Source organism: Enhydra lutris, unplaced genomic scaffold (assembly GCF_002288905.1).
Source record: "Enhydra lutris kenyoni isolate GAN:26980312 unplaced genomic scaffold, ASM228890v2 scaffoldscaffold71, whole genome shotgun sequence".
NCBI lineage: Eukaryota > Metazoa > Chordata > Mammalia > Carnivora > Mustelidae > Enhydra > Enhydra lutris.
This window is the reverse complement of record NW_019154155.1, coordinates 5,523,271-5,548,076: the sequence shown is the minus strand read 5'-3', so window position 1 is coordinate 5,548,076 and position 24,806 is coordinate 5,523,271. Positions and strand designations below refer to the sequence as shown.

The window sequence follows — 24,806 nt, the reverse complement described above, 5'->3', positions numbered from 1 at the left end:
GTTGTTATTCAAACCATGAGTCTCTGAAGAATTCAGACCTAAGAAACTTGGGTAGTTGAAGGAGCTTGATGATTAAAAATCTTTTGTAGAATAAGCCTATCAAGACCAAGATATGTAAAATATTTGTTTATCATATTTATAATCTCAGAAAATCTGTTTATCGTGTCTGTAATCCAGAACAGAGAGAAAAGATATTTGATAAACTCCAAATATTTTGTGTATGTTTTGTACTTTATTTAGGAAAATGAATTTGCACAAGCCAGCAGCTATGCAGATTTAGCTGTGAACTCTGATAGATATAATCCCTCAGCTCTCACTAATAAAGGGAATACAGTTTTTGCAAATGGTGACTATGAGAAGGCAGCTGAATTCTATAAAGAGGCTCTAAGAAATGATTCTTCTTGTACTGAAGCACTTTACAATATTGGTAAGTTAAACAGGCAAAACTGCTTTCTTTGGTTTTCTCCTTTATAATCTTTTTTTTCCTCTCTTTTCTTTTCTTTTTTTTCCTCTCTCTTCTTAAGTTGGCTTAAAGAACTCCAGTTCATTAGAGGGAAAAGTTGACTTCCTTGTAACAAAAAATTGGAAAGGATATTCTTGGATTGTAGATTATTTTTAATGGAACTAATAATTCCAAAATTATGCACATGTAAAATTTAGATAGATGTTGTCTCTTACCCTCTAAAAAGACCTTTCCGATTTATGTACCACCATAGTGTATGAGACTGATTTTCCAAATTCATGTTAATACTGGATATTTAACTTTTGCCAAACTGATAGGTGGGAAAAAAACATTTTCTCCCTTTTTAATTATGATCAATTTCAAACATAAAGAAATTTTACAGAAAAATAAATACTCATGTCCCTACCAACTATACTTAATGCATTTTAACATTTTGTCATATTCACATCACGTATTGTTTTTAAACAAAATATTGTAAGACCTAGAGGCGTACCATCATCTTATTCCCTTCCCTGCTTGTCAGAGGTCACCTGACAGAGGTATCATTTCTTCCTGCTCATGAGTTTGTAGTGTGGCAAACACAATGATGCAATACTGTGTCTTATCTCTTGGGATATTAATGAAGTTTCTTTTGAAGTGTTCTTCTCCCTGCATAGGTATGTTTTGGTTTTTTTGGTTTGCTTGTTTGTTTTATCCACTATATTTCATGTCACGAACTCTCCTCAGCTGTCTGATGATCTTGGCCTGTCTTCTTGCATTTAGGAGTTTGCAGCTAAAAGCTGAGTGGGATCTCTGAGGCCACAAGCGAAATTGATGTACTGGCACCCTGCCACAGGGCCATCTGTCTGATCTGTGTAGTTGGGGAGCTGCCTGTTGGCCAATTGGATCTTTCCTCCCCCAGAAGAGTCTTTAATCTCCTGCCAGAGGGAAAAGAAGACCTGGCTGGGTTGGAGAGGAGGCAGGGAGGAACTGGCCATTTTAGACAGAGTCAAGGAGAGTTTAAAGTCATATTATTAAGGGAGGGAGGGTGTGACCATGTGGGTAAGTGGGAAAAGAGCATTACTGGCCAAGGAAAGTGAGTAGTAAAAGCCTTAATGCAGGAGATTTCTTGCCTAGGTATATATTTACTTATTCTTGCTATAAGTTTTTGCTTCACTTTTTAACTTTGTAATTTCTTTTGTCAAACAATTTTTCTAGTCAAATTTTGCTTTTTGAAAATGTGTGGCTTCATTTGTTTGTTGCTTTTCCCCAAGATGATAAAATCATTTTTCTGTGTTTTCTTTTCATATTTCTACATCTTTGTTTTTCTGTTTAGTTTTAAAATAAGTTTTGAATGTATTCAAAATAGGAACCTACATTTTTTTGTTTCATGTGTAGTCAGTTGTCCTGGCACCTTTTGTTACTAGTCCCTTAGTCCCCACAGATTTTAAATTCTGTAACTGAGTCAGTTTCTAAACTCTGTATTCTGCTGATGTCTCTCTCTATTCCTGGTCCCCCTCAAACACTTTACAGTCATTAAAGGATTATAGCATGTTTTGGTTTCTGCCAAATGTTAGTGGAAATCTCCTTCCCCACCTTGTTCTTTTTTAAGAAAAATCTATTCATCTTTATTTTCTCTTCTGGATGAATATTACATATATATGGATTTATTTTGTGACTTTGAGAAAATGACTACCAATAATGCTTATAGCTTTTTTCTCTCTTCTTTCTAAGGCCTTACCTATAAGAAGCTAAATCGGCTTGATGAGGCTTTGGATTGTTTCCTGAAACTTCACGCAATCCTGAGAAACAGTGCCCAAGTTCTTTTCCAGATAGCAAATGTGTATCTTATATGAAAAACTTGAGGACAGTTGTTAATTCATTTGGTGACTGAGTACCAATCATTAAATAACCTTAGCCAATTAAATAATTGATGAGGATAATATTTTAAAACCTATCAGATTAATATATGATAAAAATATTTGAGTGGTCCTGTTTTGTTTTATTTTTTTTTATTTCCAATTTAGTTAACACTAGTGTTAATAACACAAGTGTTAAATTAGTTCCAGAGGTATGGCTTAGTGAGTTAGTGATTCTGTACATTACTCAGTGCTCATCATGATAAATGCCCTCTTTAATTCCCATCACCTATTTCATCCACTCCCCCCACCCACCTGCCCTCTGGTAGCCATCTGTTTGTTTTCTATAGTTATGAGTCTGTTTTTTGGGTGATCCTATTTTAAAAGATCACTTGCTATAAAAGGAATTACTTAAAGGTTAAAACTATTTCTTAATTTTTAGAAATAATAATTGAAATCATTGAGTATAACATGTTTAATACATATAAGCTATTCATTGACTGTAGATGAGATACTTTAGAATGCATTAACTCTGAGTCTTATAGGGTATTTTTGAAGAAGTAATTTACTATTTAAAAGGAAAATATTGTTAGTTACTTATTAGTACTATTGATTGAATTTCGATTGAATTTGGTTGTCTTAATTATTTTAGCTGACGTATACATTTAATGAGTATAACTCTTCAAAGGCTTTTACCCTACAAAATTAGCCAGTAGTTTATATGAATTCAGTCATTCATTCCCTTCATTCAGTAGTCACTTATTGACTGTGTGCTGTATGTGCCAGTATTATGTTTAGAACTCTGGGGAATGTAAATAGAAAACATTCCTCCCATGTCAATTTCTCCTACAATTCCTGGCCTTCTTTAGTTTAGGGTTTTTTTTTTCTCCCCTTGCCTTTGGTTGAAAAAGCAGAAATTTGTTAATATTTTTAATGCCTTTGACAGTACTTGAAAAACATTTTAATTTCTCTATTTTAAAAATAATAAGTCTTCACAACAATATTTGGAAAGGGTTAAAATATTTTTTTTTAAGATTTTATTTATTTGAGAGAGAGAGTACATGCATGAATGGGGGGAAGAGCATAGGGAGAGGGAGAGAAAAACTCAAGCAGACTCCACGCTCAGCACAGAATACATCATAAGACTCAGTGTCACCACCCAGAGATCATGACCTGAGCTGAAACCAAGAGTCGATTACTTAATTGACCATGCAATCTGGGTGTTCCAGGAAAGGTTAAAATCTCTCTTTTTAAAAAAAAAAGGAGGAGGAGTTTGGGCAGAGGAAGAGAGAGAGAAGCATACTCCCTGTTGAGTGGGGAGCTCGACATGGGGCTTGATCCCGTGACCCTGAGATCATGACCTGAGCCAAAATCAAGAGGTGGTTGCCTGACTGAGCTACCCAGGTACCCCAAGTTTAAAATCTTATGTAGGTGTTTAAGATAGCATTATCTTGATACAAATTTTATGGAAATATATTAGGAAAAAGTATGTTATAAAGTGTACCATTAATAATTTTAAATACTATCTGCTCTACTTTTGTTACATAAAACATTTTTTAATGAAAAAATTATTTTTAGAGCAGTTGGTTTCATGTTTATTCCTTTTAGCTTTTTTGTTTTGTCCATATGATCTCTCTGAAACTGCCACTATTGTGATCTTATACTGCCCAGTTTAAGGATCAGTTTGGATTCAGTTAAGAAATTGATATGTTTAAGGCTGTTTGAATACATTTTCTTGGTTTTATGTTTCTCTTATGATATCACTAAAAACAAGATGTTTGGGGTGCCTGGTAGCTGAATTGGTTAAGCATCTGCCTTTGGCTTAGGTCATGATCTCAGGGTCCTGGGATTGAGCACCATGTTAGGTTCCCAGCTCAATGGGAAGTCTGCTTCTTCCTCTCCCTCTGCCTCTTCCCCTGCTCATGCTCTCTCTCTCTCTCTCTTTCCCTCTCAAATAAATAAAATCTTAAAAAAAAAAACCCAGAAGATTCTTCTTTTTAAGTAAAATTTTAGGTTGGAATATTTTCATTTCACTAAGACAGTTAATATAAAAATAAATAGTCAATAAGTTTTGGTGGGAATAAATTATTTCAGTGTATGCAGAGGATTTACTAGGCACAAAAACTCAAAAAAAAGGAAATTCCTATTTGGGGTTTATAATCTAATTAGGGAAAACTCACAGGGAAACTTTTCCCTTGATATGTTGGACATACTAAGAGAGGTAGAATAATTTGAACACAACTTGCAGGCATTTTTATTAAGAACAAATTTTGGATAGTGCTTTGGATAAAAGAGTAAACTGTTAATTCTGCTAGAGATTTGGGTGTTGATTTTAGTCGATAGTAATGAAGCAAAAGGAAAAACAAAAAGGTATATATGAACATGAGTGTACAGTGCTCCATTTTTCATCCCCATCCTTGAAGAAATTCAGAGTAACCAGTATAAAATAGCACATTACTATAGGCTAAGAAATATGTTTATTGTAATGTTGTTTTTAGGTTTCCTTTTGATCAGTGAACTTAGAAAAATTGTATTATCCTTAACTAAAATTTTCCAAGATATGAATTAATGGAAGATCCCAATCAAGCTATTGAATGGTTAATGCAGCTGATCAGTGTTGTTCCAACCGACTCTAGAGCTTTGTCTAAACTAGGAGAATTATACGATAGTGAAGGGGATAAATCCCAAGCATTTCAATATTACTATGAGGTAGGTATAATCTTACTTTCCTTCTACTTCTTAGCTTTTTACAAATTGTTATAAAACAGTCAGCAGTCCTTTTCATCTTTAAAATTTAGAAGTACTTGCTAGTTTTAAATGAAGAGTGATTTATGAAATAAAGCCCTTGTGGAATATAAAGTTAGCTCTTTATTAATGTAATAAGAAATTTAAAGGTAAAAATTGTTCCTTTGAAGCACTATTTTCATCTCTTTTTTAATTCTATTACTTATTTAATTTGACTCAGATCATCTGTCAGTACATCAAAAAGCTATTGATAGGTAATTTAAAAATATATCAAACAAATGTTAAGTTTTCTAAATCTTGTAGTTTCAAAACTTAGAAAGTACTTATGACCGCTCATACTTTTTTACTAAGAAACTTCACATTGGATAAATTAATCCATTTAGTAGGTAAAATGTTGAGGTGTAAATTATACGTTGTCACTGATGTTGTATTCTCACATTCCATATTTTTTCCAGTCATACAGGTATTTCCCCTCTAACATTGAAGTCATTGAGTGGCTTGGAGCCTATTACATTGACACCCAGTTTTGTGAAAAAGCCATTCAATACTTTGAAAGAGCTTCTCTTATACAGTAAGTAACTATACTGATTTCATGTTTACTAAAATGCCTTGTATTGGGATTTGATTTTATCCCTAAAATTAGAATCTGATAAACATATTATAAATATTATATGAGCAAATATTAATGAACATTCATGTATTATTTCCATTTTCTTGAATGATATTCCATTTTACTTGGTCTTTATTATGATAAGTATATTATTCCTTTATGCAAAAATTTTTAAAAATACTTCCTTAAGGTACTTTTCATTATGTATTTTTTTATTCATACTCAGCAAGTAAGTATTATTTCATTATCAATTAAAAAATGATTGACTTGGTCCTAAGACACGGTTTCATTTCTGAAAGAGTCCTAATAGAAGTAAGTTGTGCTGGTTTCAATGTGTAATCAATTTACATTGTATACTAAAAATGTAAAAGCTGTCTTTAAGTTCATATCCCAATGTTTTGTACATACCTGATTCAAAAATAATTGAAAAATTCTGGTCTGTTTTGTTTTTGGCCAAGTTGAATTTTAGCATTAAATGTGACTTCGAATCATTTGAATGATAAAGAAATGGTTAATAATTTGATTGATATCTGTGTGGGATTTGTGTTAGGCAATTTTTGGGTTTTTTAAATTAATTTTTTAAATTTAAATTTAGTTAATTAACATATAATGTATTACTGGTTTCAGAGGTAGAGTTCACTGATTCATCAGTCTTATATAACACCCAGTTCTCATAAATCATAAGCCCTCCTTAATGTCCATCACCCTCATGTTACCCCATGCCCTCACCTCCTCCCCTCAAGCAGCCCTCAGTTTGTCTCCTATGATTAAAAGTCTGTTATGGTTTGTCTCCCTCTCTGACTTCATATTGTTTTATTTTTTCCTCTCTTCTGCTATGATTCCCTGTTTTGTTTCTTAAATTCCTCATTTAAGTTCCTCAGTGAGATCATATGATAATTGTTTTTCTCTGATTGGCTTATTTCACTTAGCATGATACATTCTAGTTCTATCCATGTCACTGTAAATGGCATGATCTCATTTTTTTGATGACTATTATTCATATATATATATGTATATGTATATATATATGCCACACGTTCTTTATCCATTCATCTGTCAATGGACACCTGGGCTCTTTTCATAGTTTAGCTGTTGTGGACATTGCTGCTATGAACATTGCGGTGCAGGTGCCCCTTTGGATCACTACATTTGTATCTTTGGGGTAAATACCAGTAGTGCAATTGATAGATCATAGGGTAGCTCTGTTTTCAACTTTTTGAGGAACCTCCATACTGTTTTCCAGAATGGTTGTACCAGCATTCCCACCAAGTGTAAGAGGTTTAGGGCTCCCCTTTCTCCATATCCTCCCCAATATTTGTTGTTCCCTGTCTTGTTAATTTTAGCCATTCTTACTGGTGTGAGGTGGGATCTCATTGTGGTTTTAATTTGTATTTTCCTGATCCAGGTGATGTTGAACATTTTTCATGTGTCTGTTAGTCATTTGAATGTCTTTTTTGAAGAAATGTCTGTTCATGTCTTCTGCCCATTTCTTGGCTGGGTTTTTGTTTTTTGGGTGTTTAGTTTGATAAGTTCTTTATAGACTATGGATACCAGCACTCTATCTGATATGTCATTTGCAGATATCTTCTCCCATTCCACAGGTTGCCTTTTAGTTTTGTTGACTGTTTCCTTTGCTGTGCAAAAGCTTTTTATCCAGATGAAGTCCCAATAGTTCATGTTTGTTTTTTGTTTCTTTGACCTTTGGAGACATGTCTAGCAAGAAATTGCTGCAGCCCAGGTCAGAGAGGTTCTACCTGTGTTCTCCTCTAGGAATTTGATGGATTCCTATCTCACATTTAGGTCTTTTTCCATTTTGAGTCTATTTTTGTATGTGGTGTAAGGAAATGGTCTGGTCTCATTCTTTTGCATGTGGCTGTCCAATTTTCCCGACACCATTTGTTGAAGAGACTGTCTTTTCCATTGGACATTCTTTCCTGCTTTGTCGAAGATTAGTTTCCTGCTTTGTCAAAGATAGAGTTGAGGGTCTGTTTCTGGGCTCTCTATTCTGTTCCGTTGATCTATGTGTCTGTTTTTATGCCAGTACCATATTTTCTTGATGACTACAGCTTTGTAATAGAGCTTGAAGTCTGGCATTGTGATACCACCAGCTTTGGTTTTCTTTTTCCACATTCCTCTGGCTATTTGAGGTCTTTTCTCGTTCCGTACAAATTTTAGGATAATTTGTTCCAGCTCTGTGAAAAAAAGTTGATGGTATTTTGATAGGGATTGCACTGAATATGTAGATTGCTCTAGGTATCATAAACATTTTAACAATATTTGTTCTTCCCATTCATGAACATGGAACATTTTTCCATTTCTTTGTGTTTCCTCAATTTCTTTCATGAGTGTTCTATAGTTTTCTGAGTGCAGATCCTTTGCCTCCTTGGCTAGGTTTATTCTTACATATCTTTTAGTTTTGGGGACAATTGTAAATGGGATTGACTCCTTAAATTTTCTTTCTTCTCTCTCATTGTTAGTGTATAGAAATGCACCTGATTCCTGTGCATTGATTTTTATATCCTGCCACTTTGTTGAATTCCTGTATGAGTTCTAGCAGTTTTGGGGTGGAGTCTTTTGTGTCTTCCACATAGAGTATCATGTCATCTGCAAAGAGTGAGAGTTTGACTATGTCTTTGCTGATTCGGATGCCTTTAATTTCTTTTTGTTGTCTGATTGCTGAGGCTAGGACTTCTAGTACTATTATGAATATCAGCAGTGGTAGTGGACATCCCTGCTGTGTTCTTGACCTCAGGGGAAAAGCTCTCAGTTTTTCCCCATTGACAATGGTACTTGCTGTGGGGTTTTCCTAGATAGCTTTTATGATATTGAGGTATGTACCCTCTATCCCTACACTTTGAAAAGTTTTGATCAAGAAAGGATTCTGTACTTTGTCGAATACTTTTTCAGCATCTATTGAGAGTATCATATGATTCTTGTTCTTTGTTTTATTAATGTATTGTATCACATTGATTGATTTGCAGATATTGAACCAACTTTGCAGCCCAGGAATAAATCCTGCTTGGTTGTGGTGAATAATCCTTTTAATGTACTGTTGGATCCTATTGGCTAGTATTTTGGTGAGATTTTTACATCCATATTCATCAGGGATATTGGTCTGTAATTCTCCTTTTTGGTGGGGGTCTTTTTCTGGTTTTGGAATCAAGGTAATACTGGCCACATAAAATGAGTTTGGAAGTTTTCCTTCCATTTCTATTTTTTGGAACAGTTTTAGGAGAATAGGTATTAATTCTTCATTAAGTGTTTGGTAGAATTCCACTAGGCAGTAATCTGGCTCTGGGCTCTTGTTTGTTGGGAGATTTTTTTTTTTTTAAAGATTTTATTTATTTATTTGACAGAGAGAGATCACAAGTAGAGAGGCAGGCAGAGAGAGAGAGAGAGAGAGAGGGAAGCAGGCTCCCTGCCGAGCAGAGAGCCCGATGTGGGACTTGATCCCAGGACCCTGAGATCATGACCTGAGCCGAAGGCAGCGGCTTAACCCACTGAGCCACCCAGGCGCCCCTTGTTAGGAGATTTTTGATGACTGCTTCAGTTTCCTTACTGGTTATGGGTTTGTTCAGGTTTTCTGTTTCTTGCTGGTTCGGTTTTGGTAGTTCATATGTCTCTAGGAATGCATCCCTTTCTTCTTGATGATCTAATTTGCTGGCATATAGTTGTTCATAATATGTTCTTATAATTGTTTGTGTTTCTTTGGTTTGGTTTTGATCTCTCTTTCATTCATGATTTTATTAATTTGGGTCCTTTCTCTTTTCTTTTTGAAAAATCTGGCCAGGAGTTTATCAATCTTATTAAGTCTTTCAAAAAATCAGCTCCTAGTTTCACTGATCTGTTCTACTGTTTTTTGGTTTCTGTTTCATTGATTTCTACTCTGATCTTTATTATTTCTCTTCTCCTACTGGATTTAGGCTTTCTTTGCTGTTCTTTCTGCAGCTCCTGTAGGTGTAAAGTTAGGTTGTGTGTTTGAGACCTTTCTCTTGTTTCTTGATAAAGGCTTGTATTGCTATATACTTTCCTCTTAGGATCCCCTTTGCTGTATCCCAAAGATTTTGAACAGTGTGTTTTCATTTTCATTTGTTTCCATGAATTTTTTAAATTCTTCTTTAATTTCCTGGTTGACCCATTCATTCTTTAGTAGGATGCTCTTTAGCCTCCACGTATTTGAGTTCTTTCCAACTTTCCTTCTGTGATTGAGTTTAAGTTTCAAAACATTATGGTCCCAAAATATGCAGGGAATGATCCCAGTTTTTTGGTACCAGTTGAGACCTGATTTGTGACCCAGGATGTGATCTATTCTGGAGAATATTTCATGTGCACTCAAGAAGAATGTGTATTCTGTTGCTTTCGGATGGAATGTTCTGAATATACCTGTGAAGTCCATCTGGTCCAGTGTGTCGTTCAAAGCCTTTGTTTCATTGTTGATCTTCCGCTTAGATGATCTGTCCATTGCAGTGAGTAGGGTGTTAAAGTCCCCTAGTATTATTATCGATATATTTCTTGAATTTTGTTATTAATTGGCTTATATAATTGGCTGTTCCCATGTTAGAGGCATAAATATTTATAATTGTTAGATCTTCTTGTTGGAGAGACCCTTTAATTATGATGTAGTGTCCTTCCTCATCTCTTATTACAGTCTGGCTTAAAATCTAATTTGCCTGATAAAAGGATTGGCATCCCAGCTTTCTTTTGATGTCCATTAGCATGACAAATGGTTTTCCATCCCTTCACTTTAAATCTGGAGGTGTTTTGGGGTCTAATATGAGTCTCTTGCAGACAGCTTATCAATGGGACTTGCTTATTTATCCAGTCTGATACCCTGTGTCTTTTGATTGGGGCATTTAGCCCATTTCCATTCAAAGTAACTATTGAAAGATGTGAATTTAGTGCCATTGTATTACCTGTAACTTGACTGTTACTACATGTGTTTGCTTTATAGTCTCTGTTCCTTCCTGGTCTGTGTTACCTTTGGGCTCTCACTTTAATTAAAGGATCCTTTTAAACATTTCTTATAGGACTGGTTTGGTAATAACACATTCTTTTAGTTTCTGTTTGTCCTGGAAGCTTTTTATCATGCCTATTTTGAATGAAAAATAAGGCTGCATATTTTTCTTACTTAGCATCCCAAATATATCATGCCCATTCTTTCTGGCCTGCTAGGTATCTGTGGATAGGTCTTCTGCCAATCTAATGTTTTTACCCTTGTGGGTTATGGACCTCTTGTCCCAAGCTGCTTTCAGAATTTCTCTTTGTCTCTGAGATTTGGAAGTTTCACTATCCTATGTCTTGGTGTTGGCCTATTTTTACTGAATTTTGAGGGGGATTCTCTGTGAATCCTGGACTTGGATACCTGTTTCCTTTCCCAGATTAGGGAAATTCTCTGCTATAATTTGTTCCAATATACCTTCTGCACCCCTCTCTTTTTCTTCTTCTGGGATCCCGATTATTCTAATATTGTTTCTCTTTATGGTATCATTTATCTCTCAAATTCTCCCCTGGTGATCCAGTAATTGTTCATCTCTCTTTTTCTCATCTTCTTTATTCTCCATCGTTTTGTCTTCTATATCCTTAATTCTCTCTTCCTCATTTATCCTAGCAGTTAGAGCCTCCATTTTTTATGCATCTCATTAATAGCCTTTTTGATTTAGACTTCATTAGATTTTAGTTCTTTCATTTCTCCAGAAAGGCATTCTCTTGTATCTTCTATGCTTTTGTCAAATCCAGCTGGTATCTTTGTAATCATTATTCTGAACTGTAGTTCCAACATCTTACTTGTGTCCATACTGATTAGGTCCCTAGCAGTACTGCCCTTGTTTTCCTTTTTGAGGTGAGTTTTTCTGTCTTGTCATTCTTTCCAGAGACAAATAGATGAACAAGTGAACAAAATACTAAAATGGCAACAACGACCCCACAGAAATGTACACTAAATGAGTCAGAAGAAACCTGAAACTGAAAAAAATCTTGAAGATTCAAAACAATTTAAAAAGATAGAAAAGGGTATAATCAGGCAGGTGAACAGAATAAAACAATACCCTGGATCCTGTATGTATTTTGGTCTGTTAGAAATCTAGATCACAAAATTATAAAGAAAGAACTTATATGTGGACAAAAATAAAATTAAATACAATGAAAGGATAGAATGTAACTGTAAAAAATGAAAATTAAAAGACAAGAAAAAACAAAAGAGAAAAAACAACAACAACAACAAAAAGGAAGGCATATCAATAGGTGAACAGAAAAGAGCAATACCCTATATCCTGAGTGTATTTTGGTCAGTTTGTTAATAGAAACAACATCTCAAAATTGTAAGGAAAGAAAAACATATATATATAAAAATAAAATTAAATACCTTGAAAGGATAGAATGTAACTGTAAATATGGAAATTAAAAAAGACTTTACAGAGCCAGGAAAAAAAAAAACAGGAAGAAGAAAAAAAAAGAAAGAATATGATCAGACAGATGAATAGAACAGAACCATACATTAGATTTTGGGTGTATTTTAGTCTGTTAAAGAAATCGCATTCCAAAATGATAAAGAAAGAAAAACATATATATACAAAAATAAAATTAAATACAATGAAGAGACAGAATGTAACTGTAAAAATGAAAATTTTAAAAAAAGATTTTAAAAAGGAGATGATAAAATAAGAAATTGGTTGAAGAAAAAGGAAAGGAAAAAAAATTTAAAAATTAAACTTGAAAGACTAAAGAATCTTAGGGGGAAAGCCATGAATTCTGTGTACTGTGCTCCCCTAACACTGGAGTTTTGCAGTTCTCATTGCTCAGTTAACTTGGTCTTGGCTGAATGTTCTTGCTGGTCTTCTGGGGGAGGGACCTGTTGCTTTGATTTTCAAGATTTTTGGCCCCAGTTGGAATTGCAGCACCTTTGCCAAGGGGCCAGTATAAATAATCTGCTCCAGTTTGCTCTCTGTGGCTTTTGTTCCCTGAAGGTTTTCCCCACAGCTTTAGAGGATGAGAATGAAAATGGTGGCTTCCCAATCTCTAGGCCCAGAGCCAAAACCTTGGGGCCCCACTCCTTAGTGCTCCCTCAGGGAAAAGCAGTCAATCACTCATGTCTCCCTGGTCTCCGGCCACACTCCATGCTCATCCAGCCTATGACTGAGTGTTTCTAACTCAGGCACACAACCCCATTTCAAGTCTCCAAACCCTGAAGACTCCTGCAGCATGCTCCCACGCCACTCCTCCTAGGGAAGGAAGGGGATTCTCACCAGTCCAGCATCTTGGCTGGGCCCCTGTTTGGGAACAGTCACCTAATTATGCCATGGTTCACATGGCAACCCCAAGCTGAGAGCCCACTCATGGGCTCGCTAATTGCAGCCACCTTCCCTGCTCCAATGCGTTGGCAGCTCTGCTGCTCTCAGGCATCCACAGTCTTCCTATGATCCTGGGGAATTCTAAGACTACACTATCCCACCTAGGGTTCTGTCCCCACTTAGCCACCTGCGCTCCTTTCAGGTGGATTGTCCCTCACTGGAGCACACTTCTATAAGCACTGCTATATCACTAGCCAGTAGCTGGCTTAGGAATGCTCCCTCCCTTGTGGTCTGTCTTCCCATATGTTACCTCAGATTTGCTTCTCCACACATCCTACCTTGCAGAAAGTGGTCAATTTTCTATTTGTAGAGTTGCAGCTATTCTTTTCTTCAATCTCCAATTGAGTTCGCAAGTGTTCAGAATGGTTTGGTAGTTATCTAGCTGAATTCGTGGGACCAGATGAAGCTAAGGTCTCCTACTCCTTCACCATCTTAGACTCTTCTCCTAGACAATTGTTTTAGAAAAGATTTTATTTATTTATTTGAGAGAGAAAGAGCATGAGTGAGGGGAGGGTCAGAGGGAGAAGCAGACCCTCTGCTGAGTTGGGAGTCTGATGCAGGGCTCAGTCTTGGGACTCCCAAGATCATGACCTGAGCTGAAGGCAGACTTCTAACTGACTGAACCACCTAGGCGCCCCTAGATAATTAATTTTTATGATGTTAGCTTCACTAGCTAATGTCATAAAATCTCTTAAATCACATAAATATTTTGAAAATTATAAAACTAATCACCAACATAAGGGGATAGTTTTTGTTTAATCATATGCTTGAGACTAAAGCTACATAGGTATTACACTTTTTATTACACTTAATACTAACCCTAGCCTTAGCCCATTAACTCATATAACAGCCTTCCTAATTTGAGGCTCCATCCACCACTGTTCCATCTTTGACTCCTAATTGTGAATGTTAAATGTTGACTTCATAGCCATTCTCTTACCTTGTCTAGTTCATGTTCTCTCTATGCCATCAATAGTCTAGTTTTACAGATTTAACCTCTCTAACTTCATTGACATCTTTACCTCTTCTGCAGTTCAGCCACCTAGATCTTACCCAATTCTGATTATCACCCAGCACATTTATACCAATAAAAGCTCATTAATATCCACCTGTCTGAACATAACCTCTCTTCCCAACTTCCATATAACTTACTTTCCATTATGCTTTTCCTTGATAAGACCTCCAGTCTCTTGACCTTCCTTTCTCTTGCAGTTTCAGTGTCTCCTGGCTTTACTTCTGAGGCTGACCTTTATAGGCTGTTTAAATGATCACATCTGTTTCCTTTCTTGCTTACTTGGTTACTTTTTCTCTCTTGCTTTCCTGCCCAATCTGTCCCAATACATTTCAGTTCATGGATTAATCCAACCATTTATTCCATTCTATTCTATTCAGATACAGCCTTGGAAGCACTATTGGACATAAATTTACTGGACATAAATTCTGTAACTAGATGGGGTGATGTCATACAAATTTATATTTTGTAAACACTCCTCGTTAGTCGTAAGTGTTCTTGACTAACTGCCTTTCCTATATTCCTCACAGATCTCCTCAATCTACCTATTTTAAACTTAAATTTTCCAGGAAATAGAAAAGTCTTTTCTAGGAACTCCCTTAATATTCCCCTCTCCCTGCCTTCCTGTACATTTACTTTCTATTCCCACCTGTTTTTACTTGCTTCTTGCTATGTGACAGAGACATTCAGTATGAGTTTGGGCATTCATTTTCCTGAGTATTTATTTTCTGTACCATACATCTAATCTTCACTTTTTCTCCTTTTTTTATATTCTAAGTCTTTAATTGTCAGGTGATTTTTACCTCTATAATAAAAATGTAAGCTCTCTGGAGGCAGTGGAGAGGTGTTTTTCTTCTTGTGCCATATAGTTCTTTACATATTCCAGAGTAGTTGGCACATAGTTGAATTAAGCTTCATTACCTGTCACTGGTGTTCCTTTACGGTAGAAAGTCCTCACTTTGCTATATTTCTTAGATGTTTATGGTTCTTAGTAATATTTTTGGTAATTGTGTTAAACCTATACTACTGGTTCCTATTTTCTTTTATCCATAAATCATGTCTTAAAACATCAAGAAATCTTAGTCATAACTGGTCCATCTAATGTAATATCATTATTAGAGAATTCTTTGCATTAGAAATTGTTTCTTAATATTGATCATGATTATTATAAATATGGGATACAACCAAGCAGACCAATGTACACATTGTAGGAGTTCTGGAGGGAGAAGAGGTAGAGAAAGAAGCAGAGAGATTCAAGAAACAGTGACTGAAACTTCCAGAATTTGAGGAAAGACATGTCTCTACAAATCCAGTAAACTCAATGAATTTAAAGTAGGAAAAACCCAGAGACTTACATCAAGACACATTATAATAAAACTGCCAAAAGACAAAGACTCTTGAAAGCAACAAGAAAAAACTTACTCATAAAGTACAGAGGATCCTTGGTAAGATTATCAAGATTTCTCAGAAATCTTGGAGGCCAAAAAAAACCAGTACGATGATACAGAATTCTAAAATAAATTACTATCAACCCAACAATTCTATATCTAGCAAAACAATCCTTCCAGAATGAAGGGATGGCCAGATAGTGGCAAAGTAAGAGGTCTAGGTTTGCCTCATCCTATAAATACAACTAGATAACTATCAAATAATCCTAAATCCCTGGAAATCAATCTGAAGACTGGCAGAACATGCTGCACAACTGAGGGTAGTGAAGAGGCCACATTGACGAAGGTAAGAAGTATAGAGATGTGGTTTAGGGAAGAAATGGATCCTGGCTGCTGTGGAGGGGAGGGAATATAGTTGCAGAGAAGGGCAAGAAAGAAGCACACAGGAATGCACAAGGGGAACATTTCCCCATTGCTATTGGCTTTGAAAGTTAGAGACGTTGAATTTCATGAGTTCTTGCAACCCAAGAGGCTTAAAGGCTGAAGTTTTAAGTGTCAGAGGGCTGGACTGCTCTTGGAGAGAAGGCAGGGAAACAACCCAAGGACATTCAGCATGGAAACAGTGATCTGAAGAGTACCAGAGGTCCAAAATAGGGAGATTATTTACCTTCTCAGAACATGTCCCTAAAAGGCAGCATTCATGGAGAGGCCTCTCCAGGAAAAAAGGAGCTGGCCAGTGACATTTCCCTCCCTTCATTATAAGCACAGGACCTCCTGCAGGAAGCAGTATAGCACCAACACTGGTGACCTAACTTGTTTACACTAAGACCCACCCCTTGGTGATTGGGTGGAAATGCCCTTCTTTTAAATAAGGCTTACCTCAGTTCTGGCATGGCAGGCTTCTCCCCCAGAAAACCAGCACAAATCCATGCCCGCACTACATGTCCCAACCAGAGTTTTGCAGGGCCTCAGTTTTGGTAGAGGTGGTGACAGGTCTTATTTCACAAGTAAACTGGAACACACCTAGTTAAAATTCATGCACATTCAGGCCAGGGACCAAACACTGACCACAATAGGCAAGGAGGGCCTCTGCATATGACTAGCTTGAAGGGCAGAGCAACCAGAGCACACGTAGCACACGCTGGAGACATTTCCTGAAGAATCGGGCCCTGAGCACTACATGAAGTCTTCATAAAGTCATAATGTTCAGGAGCAGGAGACATAACTGGTTTTTGTTTTTTTTTGTTTGTTTGTTTGTTTGTTTTTAAGATTTTATTTATTTATTTGACAGAGAGAGACCACAAGTAGGCAGAGAGGCAGGCAGAGAGAGAGGAGGAAGCAGGCTCCCTGCAGAGCAGAGAGCCCGATGTGGGGCTCAATCCCAGGACCCCGGGACCATGACCTGAGCCAAAGGCAGAGGCTTTAACCCACTGAGCCACCCAGGCGCCCCTATAACTGGTTTTTCTAATACGCAGAAACACACAGAGATTTAGATAAAATGAGAAGACAGAGGAATTACCCCAAATGAAAGAACAAGATAAGGCCACAGACAGAGATCTGAGTGAAACAGATACAAGTAACATACATGATGGAGAATTTAAAACAGTAATCAAAAGGATACTCACTGGACTTGAGAAAAGAATAAAAAATATCAGTGAGACCCATAACACAGAGATGAAAGAGTTAGAAAAAAATCAGAGATGAAGAGTGCTATAAATAAGAGTAGAAACATGCTTGATGCAATGAACAACAGGCTGGAAAAAGCAGAGGAACAATGTGGTGACCTGGAAGACAAAGTAATGAAAAACAATGAATTGAACTAAAGAGAGAAAGAAGAATTATGCAAAATGAGAAGTGACCCCATCAGACATAATAGCATTCATATTATGAGAGTCCAAAGAAGAGAGAGAAAAGGGGGCAGAAATTTTATATTATATTTTTTAATAGCTGAAAACTTCCCTAATATGGGGAAGGAAACACATCCAGATTCAGGAGGCACAAAGAATCCCCATCAAAATCAACAAAAGCAGGGGCGCCTGGGTGGCTCAGAGGGTTAAAGCCTCTGCCTTCGGCTCAGGTCATGATCCCAGGGTCCTGGGATCAAGCCCCACATCGGGCTCTTTCCTTGGTGGAGAGCCTGCTTCCTCCTCTCTCTCTCTGCCTGCCTCTCTGCCTACTTGTGATCTCTCTCTGTCCAATAAATAAATAAAATCTTTAAAAAAAAATCAACAAAAGCAGATCCACACCAAGTCATATTTGAATTAAACTAGCAAAATATGGTGATAAACTATGGTGATAAAAATCTTAAAAGCGGGAGCCTGGGTGGCTCAGTGGGTTAAAGCCTCTGCCTTCGGCTTGGGTCATGATCCCAGCGTCCTGGGATCAAGCCCTGCATCAGGCTCTCTGCTCGGCAGGGAGCCTGCTTCCTCCATTCTCTCTGCCTGCCTGTCTGCCTACTTGTGATCTCTGTCAAATAAATAAATAAATAATATATATATATTTTTTAATCTTAAAAGCAACAAAAGAGGACAGTTACTTATAAGGGAAAACCCGTAACACAATCAGCAGATTTTTCAGCAGAAATTCTCCAAGCCAGAAAGGAGTGGAATGATGTCTTCATAGTGCTGAATAGGAAAAATCTGCAACCAAGTACTCTATCTAGCAAGGCTAACATTCAAAGTAGAAGGAGAAGTAGTTTCACAGACAAAAATTAAAGAAGTTCATGACCATTAAACCAGTCCTTCAAGAAATACTAAAGGGGACTCTATGAATGGAAAAGAAAGACTAAAAGTAACAGTATGAAGGTAGAAAACACAAAAGCAGTAAAAATGAATATTTCTACAAGAAATCAGTCAAAGAACTCACAAAAGAGAAGGATATAAACTATGACACCATATACCTAAAACATGGGGAGGAGACATTTAAAGAATGGATTGAAAGTTAACCATCAGCTTCATATAGAATACTATATGCAGAAGATGCTGTATACATCTAATGGTAACCACAAATCAAAACTACTAAGTATGTAAAGAATAAAGAGAAAGAAATCTAAATACATTATTAAAGAAAATCAGCAAACCATGAAAGAAAGATAAGAAAGGATCAGAGAAAAGCTCCAGAAACAACCACAAAACAAGTAATAAAATAGCAATAAATATATATCTATCGATGATTACTTTAAGTGTAAGTCATTAAATGCTTCATCACACATAGGGTGTCAGGGTGGTTAAAACAAACAAACAAGACCCCGCTTATATGCTGCCTATAAGATACTGACTTTAGACCTAAAGATACCTGCAGACCAAAAGTGAGGGGATGATGCAAATGAATGTCAAAAGAAAGCCAAAGTAGCAATGTTTTATCAGACAAACGAGACTTTAAAACAAAGACTAACAAGAGACAAAGAAGAACACTATTTAATAATAAAAAGGACAATCCAAAAGAAGATAAAACAATTGTGTAAATATTTATGCACCCAAATACATAAAGAAAAACAAACATAAAAGAATCAATAATAATACAATCAATAATAATACAATAACAGTAGGGGACTTGAGCAACATATTTACATAAAGGGACAGATCATCTAAAAAAAATCAAGAAAACAATGGCTCTGCATGACACTCTGGAATGATATATTTAACAGATGTGTTTGGAAAATTCCATCCTAAAATGGCAGAATGCACATTCTTTTCAAGTGTGCAGAGAGCATTTTCCAAAATAGATTATATTAGGCACAATACAGGCCTACACCAGTGCAAAAAAACTGAAGTCATACCATGCAGCTTTTCTGACCACAACACAATGAAACTAGAAGTCAACCACAAGGAAAGCTCTGGAAAGACCACAAATACATGGAGGTTAAATAACATGTGACTAAACAATGAAAGAATCAAAAGGACATTAAAAAAAGAAATAAAAAAGTACATGCAAAGAAATGGAAATGAAAACATGAGGGTCCAAAACCTCTGGGATAAAGCAAAAGTGGTTCTAAGACAGAAGTATATAGCAATACAGACCAACCCCAAGAAGCAAGAAAAAATCTCAACCAACCAACCTAACCTTATACCTAAAGGAGCTAGAAAAAGAACAACAAATAAAACCTAAAACCAGCAGAAAGGAGGAAATAATAAAGATCAGAGCAGAAATAAATGATACAGAAATTCCAAAAAAAACCAGTAGGACAGATCGATGAAACCAGGAGCTGGCTCTTTGAAAAAATTGATAAACCTCTAGCCAGGCTTATCAAGAAAAAAAGAGAAAGGTTTCAATTCAGTAAAGTAACAAATGAAAGAGGAGAAATAACAGCCAACACCACACAAATAGTTATGAGACTATTATGAAAAACTATATACCAACAAATTGGATGACCTAGAATAGATGGGTAAATTGCCAGAAATATATTAAGTTACCAAAACTGAGATAGGAAGAAGTCGAAAATTTGAAGAGACCAATAACCAGCCATGAAGTTGAATCAATAATCAAAAACTTCCAAAAACAAAACTCGAGGACTAGATGGCTTCACAAGAAAATTCTACCAAACATTTAAAGAAGAGTAAATACCTATTTTCTCAAACTATCCAAAGAAATAGAAATGGAAAGAAAACTTCCAAATTCATTCTATGAGGCCAGCATTACTCTGATACTGAAACCAGATAAAGGCAACACCAAAAAAGCACTATGGGCCAATATCTCTGATGAACATAGACACAAAAGTCCTCAATAAAATGCTAGCAAACTGAATCCAACAATACATAAAAAAAAAAAAAAACCCACAATCAAGTGGGATTTATTCCTAGTTTGCAAGGGTGATTCAATATTTGCAAATCAGTTAATATGATACATCACATTAATAAGAGAAAGGACAAAACCATGTGATCATTTCAATAGATTCAGGAAAAGCATTTGACAAAGTACAACATCCATTCGTGATTTAAAAAAAAAAAAAAACCCTTAACAAAGTAGGTTTAGAAGCAACATACCTCAAAATAATAAAGGCCATATATGAAAAACTCACAGCCAACACTATCCTAAGTGGATAGTGAGAACTGAGAACTTTTCCTCTACAGTCAGGAATAACTTATTTCTTTGCATGTACTTTATTTCTTTTTGTCCACTCACAACTTTTATTCAGCATTGTAGTAGAAGTCTTAGCCACGGCGATCAGACAACAAAAAGAAATAAAAGTCATCCAAATTGGAAAGGAAGAAGTGAAACTTTCACTATTTGCAGATGACATGGTACTCTGTATAAAAACCCCAAAAGACCCTACAAAAAAAACTGCTAGAGGGGTGCTTGGGTGGCTCAGTTGGTTAAGCAGCTGCTTACTGCTCAGGTCATGATCTCAGGGTCCTGGGATCAAGCTCCACATCGGGCTCCCTGCTCAGCAGAGAGCCCACTTCTCCCTCTCTCTCTCCCTGCTGCTCTGTGTACTTGTGCTCTCTCTGTGTCAAATAAATAAATAAAATCATTTTTAAAAAAATAACTGCTAGAACTGATATATGAGTTCAGCAAAGTTGCAGAATACAAAATCAACATACAGAAATCTGTTGCATTTCTGTACACCTGTATGAAGAAAGAGAAATTAAGGAATTAGTCCCATTAGTCCCATTTACAATCACACCAAAAATAATTAGGAATAAACCTAACCAAAGACATAAAGACCTGTATTCTGAAAACTATAGAGAACACTGATGAAAGAAACTGAGGAGGATATGAAGAAATTGAAAGACATTCCATGCTCATGGATCAGAAGAGGATATATTATTAAAATGTCTATATTGCCCAAAGCAGTCTACACATTTAATTCAATCATTATCAAAATAACCAATAGTGTTTTTCATAAAACTAGAACTAATCCTAAAATTTGTATGGAACCACAAAAGACCCCAAATAGCCAAAGTAATTTTGAAAAAGTAAGCCTGAAGGCACCACAACTCTGGCACTAAGTTATATTACAAAGCTGTAGTAACCAAAACAGTATGGTCCTGGCACAAAAACATACACATTAGATCAATGGAACAGAATAGAAAACCCAGAAATGAGCTCACAACTATATGGTCAATTAATCTTCAACAGAGCAGGAAAGAATATCTAATGGAAAAAGATAGTCTCCCCAACAAATGGTGTTGGGAAAACAGGACAGCTACATGCAAAAGAATGAAACTGGACCATTCTCTTTTACTATACATGAAAATAAATTCAAAATGGATTAAAGACTTAAATTTGAGACCTGAAGCCATAAAAATCCTAGAAGAGAGCACAGGCAGTAACCTCTTTGACATCGACCATAGCAGTTTCTTACTAGATATGTTTCCTGAGGCAAGAAAAGCAAAAGCAAAAATAAACTATTGGGACTACATCCAAATAAAAGACCTCTGTACAGTGAAGTAAACAGTCAACAAAATTAAAGGACAACCTACAGAATAGGAGAAGATATTCACAAATGGCCTATCCAATAAAAAGTGATTATACAAAATATATCAAGAAGTTATAGAACTCAACACCCAAAATACAAATCCAATTAAAAAATGGACAGAAGACATGAGCAGACATTTCTCCAGAGAAGACATACAGATAACCAAAAGACACGTGAAAAGATGCTCATAATCACTTATCAGGGAAATACAACTCAAAACTGCAATGAGGTACCCCTCACACCTGTTAGAATGTCTAAAATAAACAACACAAGAAACAACAGGTGTTGGCTAGGATGTGGAGATAGGGGAACCCTCTTGCACTGTTGGTGGGAATGCAAACTGATGCAAATACTGTGGAAAATAGTATGGAGGTTCCTCAAAATGTTAAAAGTGGAACTACCCCATGATTCAGTAATTTTACTAGTAGGTATTTACTGAAAGAATGCAAAAATACTAATTCAAAAGGAGACATGCACCCTGATGTTTATAGCAGCATTATTTACAATAACCAAAGTGTGGAAACAGCCCAAACGTCCATCAGCTGATGACTGGATAGAGAAGATGTGTGTGTTTTGTGTCTGTGTGTGTGCATGCACGTGCGCATGTGCTGGAATATTACTCAGTCATAAAAAAAGAAGGAAATCTTGCCATTTGCAATGATATGGATGGAGCTGGGACTATAATGGTAAGTAAAATAAGCCAGTCAGAGAAAGACTAATACCATATGATTTCACTCATGTGGAATTTAAGAAACAAAACAAGTGTGCAAAGGGGGAAAAAAGAGAGAGAGGCAAAGCAAGAAACAGACTTTTGACTACAGAGAACAAACTGATGGTTACTGAGGGGAGGTGGGTGGAGCAGGGGGTTAAATAGGTGATGGTGATTAAGGAGTATACTTTTACGCTGAGCACCAAGTCATGTATGGAATTGTTGAATCATTATATTGTATATGTGAAACTAATATAATACTGTATGTTAACCAGAATTTAAATAAAAACATTAAAAATTTTAAAAATAAAGTAGGAGTCAACAACTACCCACTACTACAGATTGCCTTTTTTTTATGGCTTGAGTGCTAAGGCTGGTTTTTTGTTTGTTTATTTGTTTGTTTTGTTTTTAAGATTTTATTTATCTAGGGCCTGGGTGGCTCAGTTGTTAAGCGTCTGCCTTTGGCTTAGGTCATGATCCCAGGGTTCTGGGATCCAGCCCCACATCGGGGCCCCAATCAGGCTCTCTGCTCAGTGGGAAGCCTGCTTCTCCCTCTCCCACTTCCGCTGCTTGTGTTCCCTCTCTCGATGTGTTTCTATCTGTCAAAAAATTAAAACCTTTTTTTTTTTTCATTTTATTTTATTTCTTTTCAGTGTTCCAGAATTCATTGCTTAAAAAAATATATTTTATTTATCTGAGGGACTCATGGGTGGCATAGCCCGTTAAGCATCTGCCTTCAATTTAGGTTATGATCTTGGAGTCCTGGGCTCAAGTCCTGCATCAGGCTCCCTGCTCAACAGGGAGCCTGCTTCTCCCTCTGCCTCTCTGCCTGGCTTGTGGTCTCTCTCTGCCTCTCCAGCTGGCTTGTGCTCTCTCTTTGACAAATAAATAAAATTTTTTTTAAAAAGCATTTTATTTATCTGAGAGAGAGCGAGAGAACATGAGTGGGGGGAAGGGCAGAGGGAGAGGGAGTAGACTTCCTGCTGGGCAGGGAGCCTGACGAGGGGCTTGATCCTAGAACCTCAAGATCATGACCTGAGCCAAAGGCAGATAGTTAACTTATTGAGCCACCCAGATACCCACTAAGACTGGTTTTATACCTTGTTAAATGGCTTAGAAAATAAGAGTATTTGTGTCATGTGAAAAGAAGACAATGAAGGAGAAATTAAGACATGTTCAGCTAAACAAAAGCTGAGGGAGTTTATTACCAGTACACCTACCCAACAGGAAATGCTAAAGGGTATCCTTCAGGCTGAATTGAAAAGTCACTAGACAATAACTCCCAAGACCTAAGAAAATATTAAAGAACACTTGTTAAGGTAACTTCATAGGTAAATAATAAAAGCCAGTATTATATTTTTAGTTTGGCTTATAACCTTTCTTTTCCCTATATAATTTAAAAGGCAAACATAAAAGAATGCACAGAAAAGGAATGATGAGAATCAAAATAGTACACTACAAAAAATCAACTAAATACCCAAAAAGGGCAGTAATGGAGGAATTGAGGAACTAAAAACATGAAATACACAGAACAAATATCTAAAAAGAAGAAGCAATCATCCCATATTAGTAATAACATTAAATAGAAATAGATTAAAATCTTCCAGTAAAAGAAAAAGATTGACAGATTAAATAAAATCAGTATCCATCTGTAAGCTGTCTGCAAGACACTGAACAAGCCAATAACAAGCAGAAAAATTTATAAATATGGAATCAGAGATAAATAAAGCAGAGAACAGCAAAACAATAGAGAAAATCAGTAAAACCAAAAGTTGGTTCTTTAAGAAGATTAATAAAATTGACACATCTTTGGGGCGCCTGGGTGGCTCAGTGGGTTAAAGCCTCTGCCTTCGTCTCAGGTTGTGATCCCAGAGTCCTGGGATCGAGCCCCGCATCAGGCTTTCTGCTCAGCAGGGAACCCGCTTCCTCCTCTCTCTCTGCCTGCCTCTCTGCCTACTTGTGATTGCTGTCTGTCAAATAAATTAAAAAAAAAATTGACACATCTTTAGCTTAGATTGATGAAGGAAAAGATAGAATACTTAAATTACTAAAATTATAAGTGCACGTAGGGTCATTACTACCAATTTTGAAGAAACCAAAAGATTACAAGAATACTATGAACAGTTGTATGCCAACAAGTTAGATAATATAGATAAATCAGACAAATTCCTGGAAACACACAATCAACTAAAACTGATTCAAGAAGAAATATAAAATCTGAATAGACCTGTAACTAGTAGGGAGATTGAATGAAGTAATCAAGTATTCCAACAAAAT

At 36.3% G+C, this 24,806-nt stretch overlaps 1 protein-coding gene across 4 annotated transcripts in view; it reads left to right on the top strand.

Annotated features, from left to right (window-relative positions):
* LOC111159883 (intraflagellar transport 88) overlaps positions 1-24,806 on the top strand; it is a 157,716-nt gene that overhangs the window by 91,050 nt on the left and 41,860 nt on the right. For all 4 annotated transcript variants that reach the window (XM_022522538.1, XM_022522537.1, XM_022522536.1 and 1 more), the window contains 4 exons: positions 241-427; positions 2,177-2,285; positions 4,860-5,010; positions 5,502-5,617. In XM_022522538.1, coding sequence (XP_022378246.1) covers positions 241-427; positions 2,177-2,285; positions 4,860-5,010; positions 5,502-5,617 — 563 coding nt within the window. The remainder of the gene's footprint in view (positions 1-240; positions 428-2,176; positions 2,286-4,859; positions 5,011-5,501; positions 5,618-24,806) is intronic.